The sequence below is a fragment of the Jaculus jaculus genome, chromosome 16 (assembly GCF_020740685.1).
Source record: "Jaculus jaculus isolate mJacJac1 chromosome 16, mJacJac1.mat.Y.cur, whole genome shotgun sequence".
Lineage (NCBI taxonomy): Eukaryota > Metazoa > Chordata > Mammalia > Rodentia > Dipodidae > Jaculus > Jaculus jaculus.
In genome coordinates, this window is record NC_059117.1 from 20,142,468 (window position 1) to 20,164,002 (window position 21,535).

The 21,535-nt window shown below is 39.7% G+C and overlaps 1 protein-coding gene across 1 annotated transcript in view; it reads right to left on the bottom strand.

The window, feature by feature from the left end:
• Positions 1-295: 295 nt before the first annotated feature.
• Positions 296-21,535, bottom strand: part of Nampt (nicotinamide phosphoribosyltransferase) — a 37,007-nt gene continuing 15,767 nt past the window's right edge. Inside the window, exons 4-11 of the mRNA XM_004652881.2 lie at positions 18,322-18,450; positions 14,152-14,310; positions 13,700-13,836; positions 11,004-11,229; positions 7,998-8,117; positions 6,062-6,202; positions 4,787-4,921; positions 296-3,371 (exon numbers count right to left, since the gene is read on the bottom strand). Coding sequence (XP_004652938.1) covers positions 3,261-3,371; positions 4,787-4,921; positions 6,062-6,202; positions 7,998-8,117; positions 11,004-11,229; positions 13,700-13,836; positions 14,152-14,310; positions 18,322-18,450 — 1,158 coding nt within the window. The 3' untranslated portion in view covers positions 296-3,260. The remainder of the gene's footprint in view (positions 3,372-4,786; positions 4,922-6,061; positions 6,203-7,997; positions 8,118-11,003; positions 11,230-13,699; positions 13,837-14,151; positions 14,311-18,321; positions 18,451-21,535) is intronic.

Here is a 21,535-nt window from a genome sequence, read left to right on the forward strand (position 1 = left end):
TTAGCTCTATCTGGAGGCCAGTCTTCCCAAATGTGTGTCACCAGCTACCTGCTTACTCGTAATAAGTTCATGTTTCTAAGGCTTCTCACACTGTCACACAGGAATTGTGCTCCTGTCCCCCTGAAGGTGGCAACCTCCCAGCATTCTCAGTAAGGCACTGCCAAGCCTAGTTGCTGAAGACAGAAAATAGGAGTCATCTTTGACACCTCTTCCCCTCACATCCTCTTAATTTTTTTGAAGGAATACCTTAAAAAGGCAGGTCTAGAAATGGCATTATTTGAAGCACACAGTCAAATTTAACATTTCACTAATAGAACTATACTTTATTTTCATGTTTATTACATGTTTACCTTTGATGTTGAGTACATATTAGAACTGATTTAACATACAACTTGGGAGAAAGCTTAATCTCCACTGAATGGGTTAAAAAAGAATGTAAAACTACAAAATACTAGTTTAAGTGTGAGCTCTAAATTACTGAAACACAACAATAAATACTTTGCTGTTTTTTTCTAATTTTCCAAGATGAATTTCACTATAAAAAATTTTAATGTAACAATTTCTTTCAAGAAAGGAAGGGATAATCATAAAAACCATTTGTTTAAAGTATAGGGTACAAATAAATTAAGAGTCTTTAACACAAACTTCCTATATCCTACTTAAAATTATGAATTGAGAAGGATTAACTAATGCCAACTGCAAATTTAATGTCTTAAGCCCCTATTTATCTTTTGCTTTTGTCAGAAAGCCAATCTAAAGGTGACACACAGCACAATTTTACTTAAAATTCATGTTAGCATGTGGTACTCAAAACCAGACACACCAAATACTTCATTCCAATTCCAAGTGGCCCAGAGCTAGAATTCATGAGTCCATTTTTTTGACTCACGACTGTGTTGGAATGCATAGCTTTAAGCATTCACCCAGTTTCAAGACAACTTCTGAGCTGCTTAAAATTCATAGAACACAAGAGAATACTGCCTATATGACGACTCCAATGTTGAAACATGGGCAAAATTATGGTTGTTAGCAAAGAGAATTTCTTTTCTCTATCAGCCCTGTAGCTCATTTGTGAGCCTGCCTTTTTCTTTGGAGATAGTGTTTTATATGCTCAGGCTGGCATCAAACTTGTAATGTTCCCACATCTGTCCCTCTCCACCCTGCCTGCTGGGATGACAGGTGCGGACCACTATACTCAACTAGGTGGGGCAGATCCTTTTACTACTACTAACCATAAGAACATTTTTTCTTGAGACAGGGTCTCAAGGTGCTCAGACTGGCTTCAAATTCATTATGTAGCCAGGATAATCTTCAACTCCTGGTTCTCCTGTCTCCATCTTTCAAGTTCTGGGATCACAGGCATCCATCAGCACGCCTGGCCTACACAGGGACAGTTTTTGTTTTTACTAGGGACTATAGGCTGAGGAGTATTCCTAACCATGAACAATGCACACTGCTCTCAAGTGTTTAGAACCATCTGTAAAATCTACATTCTTTCTAATGCCACAAAGATACTGAGTAAGGAGAACTAACCTCATTAGATTATTCTAGTGATAAATTTTCTCACAAAATTCTTTTCGATGATTTGTAGTTTTAATTTTTCAAACTCTACCTTGAATGTCAAGTTGTTAAACTCTACATCAGTCTTATCCTATCAGATTCTTAAGTGAGAAATGACAAATGAGAGATTACTCCCTAAGATGTAGAAAGCATTTCTCTTGAAATACAAAGGCACACACACCCATTTTCTTAGAACACAGGTTGGAAAGCATTTTGTTTAGTTTTGTGGGAAGGGCTATAAAAGCAAACATTCAGGCTTCGTGGAACATTTGGTCTTTAATGCAACTGTTCAACTTCTGCCCCTATGTGGGAAGCAGCCCCACACAATATGTATTTACAAATAAGGAGGCAATCTGCCAAAATTTGGCTGGTGGACAATGCTCACTTTAGAAACTGATCTTTAGTTGGATGTGATGACTGACTCAGAATTAATCATTCTAAACATTTAGATGTTGAACAGTCTGAATTTAGTGTCTGCATTTAGTTAAGATTTATCTATTAAAAATCATGTCACCATGCTTTTCTTTGGGGATAACTTATCTCATTTAAGAACTTGAGTATTAGTTATTGAGGGATTCAACTTAAAATTAATAAATGATGTCCATACAGTTTTATATCCAATTTAATTTTTTAAAAACTTAATGAAAATATAACAGAATCAAAACATTTAAAATAAGTACACTCACTACCCACACGCCAGCAATTCATTTAAGTCATACCAACTATAGAATATGAAAAATAAATTCAGAAGTGTAGTTACTTTAAAATACACTACTTCCACTTTTTTCAGTATTTTACATTTATGTATATATCCTATAGTGGAAGCAGAAATTCTCTCTAAAAACATTATCTCCTTAAAATCTTGAGGTGCATATTAGAGTCACAGGCAATATTCTGACATATAAAACTGCAGTACAGGCCTTTCAAATTTGGCATTTCACTGGTACAATACAATGACCAAGGTATATAACTGTACAGTGCCTAGACATTCCAGTAAGAACCATTATTTTCTTTAATGTAGAATGATTAATACATATTCTACAAGGGGCAGTGAGGTTAGTAATTCTATAGGGTATGTCCTGACATAATTTTCAAATTGTACAATAACACAAACAACTTTGTTAAGGCCATGTTTTATTTGCTGATTAATGGACAAAAGGCAATGTAATTTATTTTTCAAGTATTTTCTTGAAAGTCTGTGCTCATAAAAATCATGAAAAACTGGAAAGAGACTGTTAAATCACTGAAACTTTAAATATATCTTACACAATCTCGTTTGTACAAAAATACAAGTTAAATATAAACATAAAGCAATTATGGTAATTTTATGCAAATCTGTTTTATGTGATCTTTCATTATATATAAAAGTTTCTTGGTTCTGTTATTTCTGAAAAGATCTATATCAGATTGAGTTACTATCTATTGGCAAAGGGCCCTAAAAAGCTTCTTTGAGCATTAATCTTTTACATGGTTATAAGTGTTTCCTAATTTGAGATCACCTAAACACTGGGGAAAAAAATTAAAAGGGCAGTTATGTCCATAAACCAACAAATAATTTGGCTGTAATGTATCATAAAACACAAAGAAATCCCACACATCTGTACAATAAACATGTATTACATACACACAGGTGTACACATGCGTGCGTGCATGCATGTATACACACACTGCACGCACAACAATCAGGCCTAAAGCAGAGCCTAATGAGGAGCCGCTTCCAGTTCGATATTCAGCTGTGCATTTTTTCTGACTTCATCAAATGAGTAGCTTTTTGTCACCTTCCCATTCTTGAAAACAGTATGGAGAAGATCCTGCAGAATGTTAAGCAGAATCATTACTTACAAGCAACAAGCCAACTACCTGAACCATGCTTTGGTGAATGTACCTAACTAGTTAAATACTGAGTTGCTAATGAACACTATGACATGTACATTAGCCAGTTTTTTTAGAAGCAAAAGCCTGGCTAATGTTTTCTGACTCAGAGAAGCGCAGTCACTGAGAACTACAAGCGTCACTGCTGCCGGCGCACCAAGGACGGCCTGCCGACGCCGCACGTTCCCTCGATCCTGTCCAAACACAATACTGCCAACTGAGAAGCTTCTGCTTTGTGAGTCATTCAATTTTGGCTTCAAAAGAGAATAAAAATCCCAAAACCAGAACAAAAAAGAACAGGCATTGGTTTCAAGACTGAGTACTACAAAGTCACTGATAAATATATAAGCCAGTTCAATCAGTTAAGGTTAATAAGAGTAGTGAGCGAGGTCTAAGCTTGCTTTGGCTCTGCTAAAAGCTGTTCCTGTCTCTAAGAAGTTACCTGCTTTCAGCTTTTTTTTAAACCCATGAAATTAAATGTGATTGTCCACCTAAAGGCACACATGCATTATCTAGTATTTTTGTGTTGCTTCAAATTATAATCCTCTACGTGTATGTAGCATTTTCTTTCATATGCTTTAATATAAACTCTCAAGGAATACTGGTTCCTATTCTTTAATCAAAATGCCTAGATTATTTATAAGTAGATTACTATTACACATATAGACTACTAGATCAGAACAATGTTCCAGGGTATCATGTAAATACAGTTTTTTCCTGATCCAGTGATTGAGAAACCTGTAATGGTGTATCTTTCCAGTGCGAACCAACATGTACTACTTTTATATGCTAAAAAGTCATCAGATCACATGGTCTACTACAGCAGACATACTATACGTTTTTTCCAGTTTGGTTGACTTGAACTAGAAAACTCAGCTGTGGCCTCGTCATTTACTAGTTATGCTAGTGATGTATTTTAACTCATCCTGATTTCACACCTTCTGCTACTGAGATAATAAAATTTGCCTTTTTTTCTTTTGCAACTCAGAATTCCACGAGAATCAATCAAGGAGGAAAAAACTGCCTAGGATTTGGCTAGCCCCTCCATTATCTATTAAAATTACCAACATTTTACTAGAGTACAAATAGCCATAAGAAGTCTAAGAATATTTTTAAAGTATTCTTCACTGTGCCTCTTCAGAAATTCACTGCCTGTGGTAAGATTAAGACCAAATATACGGTTATCAATCACTACCAGTATAAGAAAACAACAACAAAACCCTTACTGCTCAAATGTCACAAAACTGCCCTGAAAACAATTTAAAAGTACAATATAAGAAACTCTTTAATTTAAAAAGCCAACCCACTACTGTTTCACAACAAACAAAACACTCCAATCAGCACAGATACATACATGACCATATTCCTCAAGGTCTCCTTTTCCTTCCTCGAGTGTAACAAAATTTCCTGCTGGTGTCCTATGTAAAGATAACCGGCCCTTTTTGGACCTTTTGTTGGGATCAGCAACTGGGTCTTTGAAGACATTAACCTAAAACCCCAATTAAGAAAGAGAAAAAACTAATCAGAAATGTCTACTCAATTGTCTTTAAAAGCATATAGCTCAGCGGCAGAACACTTCCCTAGCATACACAAGGCTTTGGGTTTTATCTCTAGCAAGTGCAGTACAAAGTATATAGGAAATTTATCTGTAAGTTTAAATAGTCTACACATCTGTAGGTATAACTGAGTGCAGATCTGACTGAAGTACAAAGTGTTAGCTTGTTTTTTACTCAAAACAGTCATGTTATGGGGAAAAAAAAAAAGCTCTGATTTTGAATATCCTTCACACACACACACACCCAAAACCACACGCTGGAGAGATGGCTTTAGTGGGTTAAGGAGCTTGCCTGCAAAAGCCCAAAGACCCAGGTTTGATTCCCTAGTATCATGATGTAAGGCAGATATATAAGGAGGTGCGTATGTCTGGAGTTTGTTTGCAGACAAGAAAAAAAGAAGGGTTATGGAAAACAAGGGAAAGTGATGCCTAGCTGCCTGGCTGCGCTGTGGTCACTGAGCACGATTCTGGTAGCAGAATCAGAACCTCACACTCCACCTTCTAAAAGAGCTGTCAGTGATCACACACGTGCACACCTTTAATATGTGAGGGCCAGATGCCAGGTTAGATGACATTCCTATTCAAATATGACCAATCTTTTGATCCAAAGCAACAGGGGTTGACTGACCCACACTCTCTCTCTCAAATAATTTTTTAGTTTATTAGTCCTCTCCCCCAATCTTCTCCCCTCTTTTGTCATTATTACCTGACAACCTACGAACATTTCAGGACCACACTGTTCTTCGATGACTACACTCTTTTTTTTTTAAAAATTTCGTTTGTTTGTTTATTTTTATTTGAGGGCGACAGAGAGAGAAAGAGGCAGAGAGAGAAAGAGAGAGAATGAGCGTGCCAGGGCCTCCAGCCACTGCAAACGAAGTCCAGATGCGTGCGCCCCTTGTGCATCTGGCCAACGTGGGTCCTGGGGAATCGAGCCTTGAACCGGGGTCCTTAGGCTTCACAGGCAAGCGCTTAACGGCTAAACCATCTCTCCAGCCCCCTGACTATTACACTCTTGCTGTACTCTGCCTAGGCAGAGAAGGTGCTGACACAAGTCATCACTGAAGGACATACCCCAAGGCCATTGGTCACAACATAGCTACACTTGAAGGAGCAGTTCAACAGGTCTCTTGTTAACTTCTGCAGCAAAGCTCCGCCAGAACCGAAGGAAATGTTCTCGATACTCCACCTTCTCTGTTTCATGCCCTCTACAACCTAAGAAGAAAACACAAACTGAGGTTATCTCCAAGAGGTTGGGGGTATTTTCAAAGAGCACAATTACGAAAATCCCATAGCTGTTTTGTACCAGACAATATATTAGGACATCCTAAAGTAAGACACCACATTTTGTTTTTAAAGACCCAGCCATCATGGGTGGGGGGGATGACAGCCTGAGCCACATATGTGTGGAAGGAGATTCACTCGTAGTTTAAGAATTTATCTTTGTCGTTGGGGAAAGCAAGCTGGTTACATATAGGCTATGTACCCTTTTCTGTCATTCCCATCCTTCAGTTACTTTACTGCCTATATACCAGCAGCACAAGCTATGGGGCCAAAACGTTTGCCCCCAATGACCACAAGTCAGAGTACACTGTTATTCCACGTCATGTTGTACTCCACAGGTAATGGACTTCTAAGTCAATGGGAACTGGTGGCAAAGAGCATGTGATGCTTTCCTATGTGAACAGCTGTGATACTTACAGTCTTGCTACTCTGGCAGGTCCTCTAGGGCCATAAGGACATTATACACAGATGCTCTAGGTGTTAGGATTCATGACTGGATTGTTGTGTTTCACACACATTTCTGGTATATAAAATTGTCCTTTTAGGGGACATAATATTTGAAAATTAGGAGTTGGAGAGATGGCTTAGAAGTTAAGGCATGTGCCTGTGAAGCCTAAGGACCCACGTTCCATTATCCAGAACCTATATAAGCCAGATGCACATGGTGGCACATGTATCTAAAGTCTGCAGTGGCTGGAGGCCCTGGCATGCCCATTCTCCCCCTCTATATAATTAAATTTAAAACAAGATTTAAAAATTACATTGCAAATTTGCCTCTTAGCCATGTCATTTATATTTCTCTCTCCTAAGTAGGATTTATTTACAGAGCATCTGCTTATTTAACAAACTCAATCACTTTTATAATAGAGGCAGCTGGTGAAACTTAGTAAGCATTCTTTGAATTGCATGAAAATAGCCAGGAGATGGTCTAGCTCTATTTCAAAATAATTGTCCAAAGTAATTAGAAAGCCTTGACTCTCATTTTCAAATCTTTGGAAAACTAGTTATAATCTGGATATTGACTAACCACACCAAACTCTTTCAAACAGAAAATCCTTTAATAACTTGTGTCACACAGCTGTATGTATTCTTTAGTCTGGCATACAACAAAATGCCAGAGGTTTATGACAGTTAGTTATGATAGTTCACATTAAGTTAATGAAATTCTTATTTATTTTTACAGGGTATTGTAGTGTTTTTAGCTACATGAAACTGTAGCTCCTGAAAAGCTTACTTAGGGAAACAGAAGCATTTATAGCACACTATTAGGCAAAATCTAAAACAGAGATGACCATAGTGCTCAAGTTAGAAGAGGTGACAAAGCAATTACAATTTCAGAAAAAAAAAAACAACACATCAATCTCATACAATCTTTACACCAAGTACGTGAAACCCCATTCTTTTAAAATTCATCTTAGCAGTTAAGACTGTTCATGACAGGGGATATTCTTAGACTGATACTATTTTCTGGAGATACAACTTCAGAATATCACGTCTAATCTAATGAGGACCAGGAAGTATGCTTTGGATGGAATTTCAGTATTTTAAGCAAGGCACAGAAAAGACATAGAACACCATAAATGGTTAAAATAGACTATAAAAAAAGAAAAAGTAAGACTCGCAATTGTAGTTAAATTGCTGATATTTTGTTTGCGAAATAAAAAAGCAGCTGTTTTAGAGAATAATAATGATTTCCTTACTGGAACTTTACACATAAAACACGCACCTCTTGTAAGGTATTAATATCTACTCCATCTCCTTGAATAACTCTGAGATAAGGTGGCAGCAACTTGTAGCCCTTTGAGTTCTCAGTAACAGGGAACTTCTTGCCTAAAATATCCAAAACCTGTATTGAAAAAAAAACCATGTATGACATAAATAACTCAAATTTTAAAAAAGTTTAGAGGGTTGAAGAGCAACTTGTTAAATAATCATGAGAATATAAAAATTAAATCAATGAAAAGCGTGTGTGTGTGTGTGTGTGTGTGTGTGTGTGTGTGTGTATACACGCATGGGTGCGCACCTGTGTGTAGGCCAGAGGACAAGCTCAGGTAACGGTGCTCAGATAACGGTGCTCAGGCAGTGTTCACCTGTTTTGAGACAAGGTCTCCTGCTAGTCTGAAACTCACCTGGTAAACATGACTGGCAAGTGAGGCTTTAGCCTCTGCCTTCCCAGCACTAGGATAACAAGAGCATGTTGCCATTCCTGCATTTTTTTTTTTTTAATGTAGGTTCTGGGGATCAAACCCAGGTCCTCATGCTTGCAAGGCAAGCACTTTAATTTCTGAGTAATTTCTCTTGCCTCTACTTAAGTATTTTTAACATCATGTATGAAACTTTAGGTGTGATGGGTATGGTGGTGCACGCCTTTAATCCCAGCACTAGTAGGCAAAGGAAGGAGGATCACTGCGAGGTCGAGGCCACCCTGAGACACCATAGTGAATTCCAGGTCAGCCTGGGCTAGAGTGGGACCCAACCTCGAAAAACAAAACCAAAAAAAACTTTAGGCATGATTTAAATTCATTTTTGAATATACGTTTGATTTGGATTTATTCTGCTTATGTAACAATGGTTCTGTTTGGTTTAATATTGTCTGACATAAAAACATTTGAATAACAAAGGTCAGAGAATCAGATGGAAATAAAGCAGTTTCTCTGAAGCTCGCCTTTCTAATATTAAAGCAAAATTTTCTAATATATAAAAAAACTCTACTCAATCATTTACTCAAGTTTTTTTTTCAGTATTTTTATTTCTATTTACTTGCAAAGCAGAGAGAGACAGAGACAGAAAGGATGTGCCAGGTCCTTTAGCCACTGCAAACAAACTCCAGATGCACATGCCAGTTTGTGCATCCGGCTTTATGTGGGTCCTGGGGAATCAAACAAAGGTTGTTAAGCCTTTCAGGCAAGTGCCTTAACTGCTGAACATCTCTCCAGCCATGCTCAAAGTTTTATAGTAGCTGAAACACTTAACGTAGATAATAAAATTGTCCGGGAAATTTTGGTGAAGATATAATCTCTGTCAAATAAATGAGTGAATAAAAATAAAAAATATTTTAAAAAAGTGAAACCTGTTTAATTTGTAAACCAAATACTTCAGGCTAAGATAAACCCTTCAGATTGGGCATGTATTATTTAATTGAATTAAAAAGCCCTCCTTTTATCCATGTTTCTTATTACCTGCTCATCAGCTGAGAAGCACAGTAGTAAAGTAGGCAGGCTCCAATGAAAAGACCTATGAATATTTGAACTCTGTATTTTACATGTTGTATGTATGACTGGGAACCAAATCACTTCCTCTGAAAAGCCTATTTTCTTCTCTTTAAAACAGAAAGTTATGTTTCTCACAGGGGTTAAAATAAAACATTTTAGTGTAAACGCAGCAGAGATTTTTTTTTCCTACTAGCAGGCATCAATTAATTCTTAGTACTTTGTGAAGACAACAAATCAAGACCTAAACACTAAAAACAAAAATCTTCACTGTGTATTAAGAATCAACAGTTACCTGGCATGGTGGCGCACGCCTTTAATCCCAGCACGTGGGAGGCAGAGAGGTAGGAGGATCGCCGAGAGTTCGAGGCCACCCTGAGACTACATAGTGAATTCCAGGTCAGCCTGAGCCAGAGTGAGCCCCTACCTTGAAACCCCCCCCCCAAAAAAAAGAATCAACAGTTATCTCTGGTGAATCACTATCTGAAAGCAGCTTTGGAGGCTAGGGACAGAGCTCGGTCAGTCAAATGCTTGCCTCCTAAGCATAAGGACCTGAGTTCACTCTTCAGTACCCACATAAAAATGCCAAGCATAGTGACATGACCTGTACCCTGGGGCTCACTGGCCAGGCAGTCCAGCCTAATGGGCCGAGAGAGCATGTCTGAAAGAAGGTAGATGGTGTTCCTAAGGATGACACACTGAAGGCCCCTCTGCTCTCATAGACACTTGAACACACAGACACATTTATGAAAAATAGTTTTGGGGCTGGGGATGGCTTAATGGTTAAGGAGCTTGCCTGCAAAGCCAAATAACCTAGGTTCAATTCCTCAGGATCCATGTAAGCCAGATGCACAAAGTGGCGCATGGGTCTGGAGTTCATTTGCAGCGGCTAGAGGCCCTGCTGAGCCCATTCTTTCTCCATCTGTCCCTCTCTCTGCTTCTTTCTCTCTCTCAAATAAGAAAGTGAAAATCAAAAATAAAATATTTAAAGAAGTTTTGAACTGTTTACCATATCACACCGCACGTATACCAACATCAAAGGTGTAAAAATGATATCTAATAAAATAAGCAACAAAGGTGGGTGTGGTGGCACACACCTTTAATCCCAGAACTTGGGAGGCAGAAGTAGGAGGATCGCTGTGAGTTTGAGGCCACCCTGAGACTACATAGTGCGTTCCAGGTCAGTCTGGGCTAGAGTGAGACCCTACCTTGAAAAACCAGAAAAAAAAAAAGCAGCAAATAAACTTGGTAATCAAAGTGTAAGATAATTTAAACAGGAATGCTATTAATTCTGAAGGCAGCTAAAGATAGTACTAGGCAGTGCTTGTGTACTTGACAGGATATAATCTGGAGTTCTTCATATCTTTTCTCTGTGTGACTTTGGGCAAATCTCTTATTTTGAATCGCAACTCTTAAGAGACTTGTCCAAAACGTCCTCAGATGGTGTACATATAAATGAAAAGTCGTGTTGGCTGCAGCTGGTCTACAGGCATTTAAAAATTAAGTTATGCATTAAAATTTACCTTTAAGACAGTGTCAAGAGGATTTCCAGAATCAGGTCTAATTATCAGTGGTGCCTCTGAGCTTCTTGATACTATTAAATGTCTTAGATCTTCACCCCATATTTTCTCACACGCATTATAAATGTCATAGCTATCGCTGACCACAGATACAGGCACTGATGAAAACTGTGTTACTATATGTTCAAAAGCATCTTTTTCGTGGTCTTTCCCCCACGCTGTTATGGTACTACAAAACAAAATGAAGACACAGATTTACTTGGGCAGACAAATGACCTATTCCTGAAGCACTGTTAACTATGACACACCAAGGTCACAGAGAAGTGACAGTTCAATGACTGCACACCATAAGGCTAATGCAATTCAGGCCAAACCCCCCTGTGATAGCCAGTTTTTTTTAACACAAGTGACTACTCAGCTCCAGGAGTTACTGTTACTTACCCCTTAAACCATCTTAAACCAATCATGAAATGTTTTTGTTTAGTATTTCTTGATCTACTTATGAGCTAAAAGGTACCTGCGACCCTCCATTCTTCATGTCAGGATGTTAAAAAGAATGCTTTCTCCTCCATTTTACTAGGCACTACAATCACCTGACTGTAGTGAACTTTTGAAACTGTCTTATCAACAATAGCAGAAATGTAAGCTCTGCTTCTTTTAACTTTAAAAAATCTCACAGTTAGAGGCAATTATTTATACTGTACCATGAATATGTTCCAAAATTTGAGGGAGAAAAATTTATGTAACTGAGTTATTTCTGGGTACAGGCTCATGAAATCTATGGAAAGGTTTACGGAAATAAAGGTAATACTTTATTTTTTTAATTGAACAATTACTTGTGTGTTTACAGGGGCATGTGTGCGGCATGCATAGTCACAGGCTGACTTCCAGAAGTTTGTGCTGCACCTTCTTTGAGACTGAGTCTCTTGTTGTTGCTACAGACGTCAGACTAAGCAGCTCAGCAGCTCGGGACCCTCCTGACACCGCCTCCTGTCGTCACAGGCGCATGGGGATCTCAGGTGCATGCGCAGTGGCCAGCAGGGTTGCAAGCAACCCACTCACTATTTTTGTTAGTGTCAGTTTATTTTACATGTTAGCATTGATCACCAATAGCCTTTGTTATAAAATTTGAGATTCTCTTTTTGTTTGGTTGGATGAAGAAACTGAAAAACAGAGAAAGTGATTTTTCCCAAATCAAGATTTTACACTAATTTCTATAAAAGCTTGCTTTCTCTTTCTTTTCTTTTTTTTTGGGGGGGGGGGAGGTTCTGAGGTAGGGTCTCACGCTAGCTCAGGCTGACCTGGAATTCACTATGTAGTATCAGGGTGGCCTCGAACCACCTACCTACCTCCTACCTCTGCCTCCCGAGTGCTGGGATTAAAGGCATGCTCCACCACGCCTGGCTTAAAAGCTTTCTTGATCCTGTCAATGTATGTGATCCTTCCTCAACTCACCTTATACCATTCTAGTGTCTTAATATTATACCTCTTTAAATAACAGTGTTTGAGCAGCACAGCAGGCTGTTACTGGTGTGCTATTTTTATCCCAAGGATAAGATCAGCTTTCTCTATCTTCCATCCCTTGTAGTCAGCAGCAGACTGCCTTGCCCATGAAAGCTGGTCAATTAAAATGCATCAAATAATAATAGTAATAAAGTATATTTTGAGTCTAAACTCACTGTAGTTTTAATACTCTGCAAATTCCTAGTTATGCAGAACTTAAAACATTCATGAATGACTATAGGAAATAATTCTAAGAAACAGACATGAGGTTTGATCCACAGTTTTACGAACTGCAGTTACTTCAATGGAGTTCGCTCTGGAACCCAAACAGCTGTGACCTACACTGTCATCTCCTCCTAGTCCAATTTGGAATGGCTTCCTGAGAGCAAAGGAAGAGTACAGTGAACTGTAAACACACCTTTTCATCACAAGGGCTTATGTGCTCATCTACAATTGACAGGACTGGGTTTAGCAGACAATTTACAGGGCAAAGACAGGTGAGATCACATAGAAAAAAAGGAAAAGGGGAAAAAGCAACCAGTACCTAAAAGTGTTTCCAGCTGGGTGCGGTGGCACATGCCTTTAATCCCAGCACTTGGGAGGCAGAAGGAGAATCACCATGAGTCTGAGGCCACCCTGAGACTACATAATGAGTTCCAGGTCAGCCTAGGCTAGAGTGAGACCCAACCTTCAAAAAACAAACAAACAAACAAACAAAACAAAAAACAGTGTTTCCATGAAGAAAATCTATCTGTGTATGCAATATGGGAAATGAAAAACCATTCCTTAAAATACAATTGATATACCAATGTAAGTGTTGGAAACAGATCTTAGAACTGTTTTACCAGGGCTGTTCAGAGTCCTAGACCTGCTTGATATGATTCTTTCTTGATATTGGATTTGTATTGTATTTTCCATCAAGATTTACTAAAGCAGTTGGCTCTGTAGTTAAGCAAAACATCACTGAGTTACAAATACCACATCAAAAATAGTAGTTCTAGAAAACACACACACATATATATAAACATATATATATATATATATATTTTTTTTTTTTTTTTTTCCCCGCAGTGCTAGGGATAGAACACAGGGCTCTGCACATACTAACAAGTGCTCTGTGCTCTACTACTGAGCCTCATCTCCAACTCTTAGAAAGTAAGTATTAAGCTGGTGGATGAGAACAAGCAGAATCTTACCTGTGCTCTGCCGCTGGGATAGAATAGCCTGGAACAGGATCTTTCGTTCCATAGTATTTCTTAATAAGAGCAATTCCTGCCACTGTATCTGTTCCTTTGAAGTTAACCAAGTGAGCAGAGGCCCCTATGCCAGCAGTCTGGGGAAGCAAGGATAAGCAAGATTCAAAAGAAATAGGAGACACTCCTATTTGCCCCACCCCCCTTCTCATTTCTTCCTTGGCCCTGTGCCTGGCTTCTCTGTAGCATTAACCACATCTGTTTGACAAGCCTTCTATCTAATACATAAAGGACTGGGCATGTGCTGTAAGACACACACCGGCAAACAGCAGACATTTGGTACTGTATCTGTTGACTAGACTCCAGAAGCAAGACTAATCCCCAGTCACACTGTGGAAGTTTACAGTGGCCTCCAGCTAATAACCTCATTGTATTCACACGTTTTAGTTTCTTACCTCTTGTGAAGAAACTCCTCTGTAGCCAAAATCATGTAACTTGTATTCTAGACCATCTAGGTTTCCAGAAGTTTCTAACAAGTATTTGGCCAGTATTTTCTTCTGCTCTCTAGAATTTGTGGCCACTGTGATTGGATACCAGGACTGAACAAGAATAGTCTGTAACAACAAAATTAACCATGTATATTACCATGCAAAGTACTGGGTTCCTGCTGAGAAGAACCCTAGCTTTCATTTGAAAGGGTGTCCTGATTTTTATACTGTTAAAAATATCAGACACTGCCTTGGGACTATAAGATGCATAATGTTTGCACTTCACTTTATTTAATATTTTTATTTATGGGGGAGGGGGAGAATGGGCACTACAAAGCCTTTTCCTGCAGCTGCAAACGTCTATGGGCACAGACGCCACTCTGTGCATCTGGCTTTATACATGGATACTAGGGAATTCAGCCTGGGCTCTTAGGCACCTTTATCTACTAAGCCATCACTCCAGCCTATGTGTGCATTTTAGATACAGCAGAACTCAACTCACCAATCAGCAGCAAAGATAAGACACTAAGCCTTTAATAGTAGAGAACTTCAATTTATCAAGTTTCTATTCAAAATTGTAAAGAAGCAAATAATGTTCTCAAAGACTGGTGAAGAATCAAGTTAAACTTTTCTTCAGTTTGTCATGGATTGACAGTTCTAACACTGGGATGTTGAGGCAAAATCAAATTTCTGGAAGTTCCTAACTGCTTTTGATTTTTTTCACTTAGTGTGGACCTGCGCCAAACAGGCTCATGAATCAACTCTGATTTATGAAAAATCTTGAATAGTTGCTTCCTTATACCTTTAAATAGACTTGAATCTAGTTGTTCCCTGGATCTGTTAAGACTAAGACATGTACTCTTAGAACCTCTTACTATGTTCCCTGCTCAAGTCTGAGTACCTGGGTTCAGATCCCGGGACATCACGTAAAAGCTACAAGTTCTGGCAGTCTTCTGTAACCTCAACATGCTGAAAGATGGGGGCGAGGGGGGGCGGGCAGAGACATGAGAGATATCTGGTGGCTCATGGACCAGCTAGCCTGGAGAGCAGCGAACACAGCAGTGAAAAACTAGAATGAGAGTACGACCCTGTTGTGGTGGTTTGATTCAGGTGTCCCCCATAAACTTAGGTGTTCTGAATGCTAGGTTCCCAGCTGATGGAGATTTGGGAATTAATGCCTCCTGGAGGGAGTGTATTGTTGGGGCGGGCTCATGGGCTTTATAGCCAGTTTCCCCACGCCAGTGTTTGGCATACCCTCCTGTTGCTGTGGTCCAGCTTATGTTGGCCAGGGGGTGATGTCCACCCTCTGCTCATGCCATCGTTTTCCCCTGCCATCATGGAGCTTCCCCTCGAGCCTGTAAGCCAAAATAAACCTCTTTTTCCCAGAAGCTACTCTTTGTTGGGTGATTTCTACCAGCAATGCGAACCGGACTGCAACACCTGTCTCAAAGGACCAACTCCCCAAAGTCATACTTAATCTCTACTTGTGCGGCTGCATTCTCATACATGGACACCTATCGTACACACACAGCCCAAGAGGCCCTGCCTGTAGAAGTGTGGACTGACACTCGAGGTTATCCTGATATCCAGTTATACACTATTTTCTTTCTCTCTTTCTCTCTCTCTCTCTCACACACACACACAAAGAAGTCTATTCTGAAGTTGTGGCATTGAGTTAACTTCTTTTTGTCTGACTTAAACAAGAACGTTGGATCCATTACAAACTACAAAGAATATTAGATTGCAAGCACTTATCCTTTAAATAAAAATGCCTACCTACAAAGGTAATGATTCAAAACAATATAAGCTAGTAGAAAAAAGGTCAACAACCTAAGTTCTGGTTAAATGCAACTTTATATATTCATTTAAACAAAAAAAAATGACATTTATGTATTGGCTATCCCTTTTAAGCTATTTACATCAAATTTTTTACCTTGTATTTTTAGCAGATTATACCTCAAAATTACAGTAGTTATTAAAGAGAGGATAAAGTAAACTATGCCCAAAAGGCAAGGTGGAATGGACACTTTTCCTATAAAAATCTGCCTTTGGGGAAGTTCAACTAGATACAAGGGAAAATACGTATTATTTTCTAAAATGAAATAAAGAATCCACTGCTAACAGACTGGCTTCCTCTTGGAGACCTCTGGGCATTTCAAAGCTAAAAGGCCCGTGTGGATGCAACTGTTCCACTTCAGGAAGGGAGCGCGGCACGGGGAGAGAGGTGCTTAGCATGTGCAGCGCTCTGGGTTCCTGGATTCAGTCCCAACACCATCAAAACCAATCCCAAATCTCCTCTGCTTTTGTGTTTTTATACGATCCTTTTAAAATCACATATTCCTTAGTACAAAACTAGTAAGATATATTGTCTTTTACTTCAAGTTCACAGGTCAAAGTTTTAATATATAGCACAGGCTGTTTAAAACTGTTAACTATATATTTTTTTCAGAGTCTATAATTGGCCTGTTATTACTTGATGGCAGAATAACATTTTAAATTTCCTGTCAAATAGTACCAGCTATTTCAAGCATATTCTTAGGCCTTACTTTTCCAATCATTTTCTAACGTCTCTGAAGTGACCCTTAGGAGGCTGGAAGACTGCTTAGTGGCTAAACATACTTGCTTGCAAAGTCTGCCAGGCCAGGTTTGATTCTACAGCCACCCATGTGAACTGGATGCAAAAAGTGGCACAAATATCTTGTGTTCATTTGTTACCAGCAAGAAGCCCTGGAATGCCCATACATGTGCATGCACTCACATACAAATAAAAATAAAGTGACAAATGTATTATTTTCTACAGCATAATAATTATGTATGTTTTAGTCACTTTTTTGGTTTTTGTTTTTTCAAGGTCCTGGAATTCACTATGTAGTCTCAGGGTAGCCTTGACCTCATGGAGATCTCCTATCTCTGCCTCCCAAGTACTGGGGTTAAAGGTGTGAGTCACCATGCCCACCTGCTTTTCGTCACTTTTAAGTATGCAAATACCACTCATGGAGGGGAGGGCTGGAGAGAGGGCTTAGAGGCTAAGGCAAACACCACTCACATAGTAAGGTGGCGTTCCTATCAAGTCACATTAAGCTGTTAAGAAGCTATTCATATTATTAAAACTTTGAAAACACACACCCTCATAGATATACATGAAAGGAGACCCAAAAAGTCTCAAAAACGACGACGACGACAACAAAACAGTCTACAGTGTAACAGTGACTCTTGTTTGTAACTAGATTTGAAGCAGAATCCTGTTAACAGTAGGACCCAGGACTGAACTAAAGAATGAAGAAAGTAGTTACTAAATGTTGGGAGCTGGGGAGATGTCCCAGAAGTAAAAGTTACTTGCTTGCCATGTCTGCTGACCTGGGTTCAATTCCCCAGCACTGATGGGAAGCCAGATGCAAAAGGTGGCACAGAAATCTGGTGTTCATCTACAGTGTTAGAAACCTTGGTATACCACATACACAAACAACACAGGAATGTGTGCAAATAAATAAAAAATTTAAAAAGATGTTGGATTGAGAAAAAAAAAAAAGATGTTGGAACAAAATTTCTCTCATCTATCTTGAACAGAATAAAATGTTAAGTTACTAAAAATATACTTGTGCTATTTTCTAATGTTGCTCTAAAATGGCATATATTTGAAATTACAAGGAGTAAGCCCGGCCAGGTGGTACAGGTCTGTTATACGGCTATTTGGGAGGGCTGATCTGCACTGTTCGTTTGAAGTCAGCCTGGACAACTTTATTGGGATTCTGCCTCAGTGGTAGTGTGCCTGCTTAATATCAACTAAGCCCTGGGTTCCATCCCCAGAAGTGTCAAAAGACAAAAGAAACAGAATGAATTACAGCAAATAAGAGAAGTCAACTGAGCTTTACATAATCATTCTCATTATGTGACTGAAATAAGAATCTCAGAACATCAGGTTTCAATGGAAGTTCCTTTAAGATGCAGTCCAGTTTTAGCCAAACTGATGAGGAAGTGGAGGCAGCAGAGTTAAGTAAACTGTAGATTATCAGGCTTCACTAGTAGCAAAATTCTGCTATGATTTCTACTTCAATAGCCTTTGTCCCCAGTGATAATTAAACAGAATTGATGAACAAGCAAAACCCCACAACCAAAAATAAAAAAAGCCCAACTCACCTCAATCCAATTCGTAAGCCAGTAGCATTCTGGATCTGTGTTTTCCACTGTGAAGAGAACATTTCCTCTGGGAATAACAGAACCTTCAGGAACAGCCTTTACTTCTATTGGAAGATGACCATCGTATTTCTGGAAGGAGACAATTAATTCATCTACTCAAAAGATGATACTCAAGTGCCTGTTTTATAGGTTCTTTACACTGCACAGAAGCTAAAATTTTCTGCTGCAATTACCTTCTCATTGCTGGAACTAAGCACCTGATGGGAGGAAAGTTTTCATTTGGCTTACAGACTTGAGAGGGAGCTTCATGACAGCAGGGGAAAGCATGGCACAAGCACAGCCCGGACATCACTCCTTGCCGTAACAGGTGGGAAACAGCAGCAGGAGGGGAATGGAGATGGCTGAGCAGTTAAGGCGCTTGACTGCGAAGCCTAAGGACCTATGTTCAACTCCCCAGACCCACATAAGCCAGATATATGTTCATGGTAATGCATGTGTCTCAAGTTTGTTTGCAGTGGCTGGAGGCCCTGGCACACCCATTCTCTTTCTCTCCCCCTCTCTCAAACACACACACACACACACACACACACACACACACACACACACGAATAAAAGCTGGGCGTGGTGGTGTACACCTTTAATGCCAACACTCAGGAGGCAGAGGTAGGAGTATTGCTGTGAGTTCGAGGCCACCATGAGGATACAGAGTTAATTCCAGGTCAGCCAGAGCTCTAGAGTAAGACCCTACCTTGAAAAGTCAAAAAAAAAAAAAAGAAAGAAAGAAAGAAAGAACGAACGAACGAACGAACGAAAGAACCCCAACCAAAACAACAACAAAAAACCCAGCAGCAGGAAAATACTAGCAAGGGGGAACTAGATCTAATACCCCCCCTGAGCCTGCCCCCAGAAACACACCTCAAGCAGGTTCCACACCTCCCAAATTGTCACCAGCTAGGGACCAAGCATTCAGAACACATGACTTTTATTATGATGTTCACTGCTTTTCATTAAGCATATCTTGTGCCATATCACATAATCTTTGGATTTCTGCAAAAACTTGCCTTGTAGCCAAAGGTTAGCCACAATTTTGAGCTTTAAAAAGACAAATTGTGGGGCTGGAGAAATGGCTTAGTGGTTAAGCGCTTGCCTATGAAGCCTAAGGACCCCGGTTCGAGGCTCGGTTCCCCAGGTCCCACGTTAGCCAGATGCACAAGGGGGCGCACGCGTCTGGAGTTTGTTTGCAGAGGCTGGAAGCCCTGGCGCGCCCATTCTCTCTCTCTCCCTCTATCTGTCTTTCTCTCTGTGTCTGTCGCTCTCAAATAAATAAATAAATAATTTTTAAAAAATATTTAAAAAAAAGACGAATTGTGAGGTACAGTTAAATGCCTACTAAACCACCATGAAACAAAATAACTCAGCCTGATTTATCTCTTAGCACTGATAATGTTAGTAAGAGGTTGCTTAAGTTAGACTAGAGTTGATTGCCAGGGTCTGCTGACAGAATAACGGTAGAACATATTTAAAGTTCTTCTGCAGTAATAGATCACTCTCTCCTTGTTTGTCTTTCTCTCTTTTCTTTCATTCTTGTTGTTTTTGTTGTTGCTTTTCAAGGTAGTGTCTTGTTGTAGCACAGGTTGGCTTTGAACTCACAGTGATCCTCCTGCGCTGCCTCCCAAGTGCTGGGACTAAAGCTGTGTGTCACCACACCCATCTTCTGTCATTCTTTAATGGCCAACCTTTAGGCTATCTTAGGCTTTCTTTTAAATTATGTGTGTAAACGTGCTTTGCCCCATTCCTGCCTTCTCTTGGGCGGGAGCTCTCTTTACTCTCTCTCTCCTTTCATTTAAGTTCTTTAAGCGCTATCTGTAATCTAATAAAAATCTGTCTAAACCTTAAAAAAAATTACTTGTGTAGGACAAGTTGTTTTGAGAACATTTTTAGAAAATTATTGGAGTAGGGCTGGAGAGATGGCTTAGCGGTTAAGCGCTTGCCTGTGAAGCCTAAGGACCCCGGTTCGAGGCTCGGTTCCCCAGGTCCCACATTAGCCAGATGCACAAGGGGGCGCACGTGTCTGGAGTTCGTTTGCAGTGGCTGGAGGCCCTGGCGCGCCCATTCTCTTTCTCTCCCTCCATCTGTCTTTCTCTCTATGTCTGTTGCTCTCAAATAAATAAATAAAAAATGAACAAAAAAAAAAAATTAAAAAAAAAAAAAAAAGCCGGGTGTGGTGGCGCACGCCTTTAATCCCAGCACTTGGGAGGCAGAGGTAGGAGGATCGCTGTGAGTTCAAGGCCACCCTGAGACTCCATAGTGAATTCCAGGTCAGCCTGGGCTAGAGTGAGACCCTACCTCGAAAAACCAAAAAAAAAAAAAAGAAAATTATTGGGGTAAATGTAACTTTTTTTTTATTCAGTCCCCGTGTCTCTCAGTGCTCAGAGGCCTAAGCAGTAGATTCAAATGTACTGGACATGGACATTGTAAACCAAAGAAGACTAGAAAACCAACTTCATGAATCTATGCTGGACTATTTGAACTATCCAGTGAGAAAAATTTCCCAGAATCTTGTGTAACAGACTCACAGCATTTATTCAGTTAAGTAGAACCGTTGTGTGTGTGGAGGTGAGGACAACCTTAGAAATGCTGTCTGCCCCCTTTGAGACAGAGTCTCTCACTGGCGTGGAGCTCACCAACTAGGCTCGACTGGCTGGCCATTGAGTCCAAGGATCCTCCTGTCTCTGCCTCCCTAGCCTGTTACTACAGCTGCCTACCACGCCAGGCACGTCACATGGCCACAGGGGACCAAACTCAGGTTTCTCATGCTTGAAAGGTACTTTTCCAACTGAGCTAGCTTCCCAGACTCCTAGAACTTTTGAAACTGCCAAATGACCATGCCCTTTCTTAATTATTAGTGTACTTCCTTCCATATTCTAAGAAATATATTTAATTACTTTTCCAAAAAGTATTAATGATTTAAATTCTAAGTCACTAGTATAGCATATTACTTACACCTTATTGTGGTTTAAAAGTGAAGTGTTCCCCGAAGGCTGTGTGTCTGAGCACTTGGACACCAGCTCGTAACACTGTTTGGGAAGGTAGTGAAATGTTCAGGAAGTGGCACCTCACTGGAGGAAGTGGGTTGCAATGGGTATACCTTGAAGTTTAATAGCCTGGCGCCAATTCCATTTGCCCTCTGCTTCTTGACCATGGATATAATACA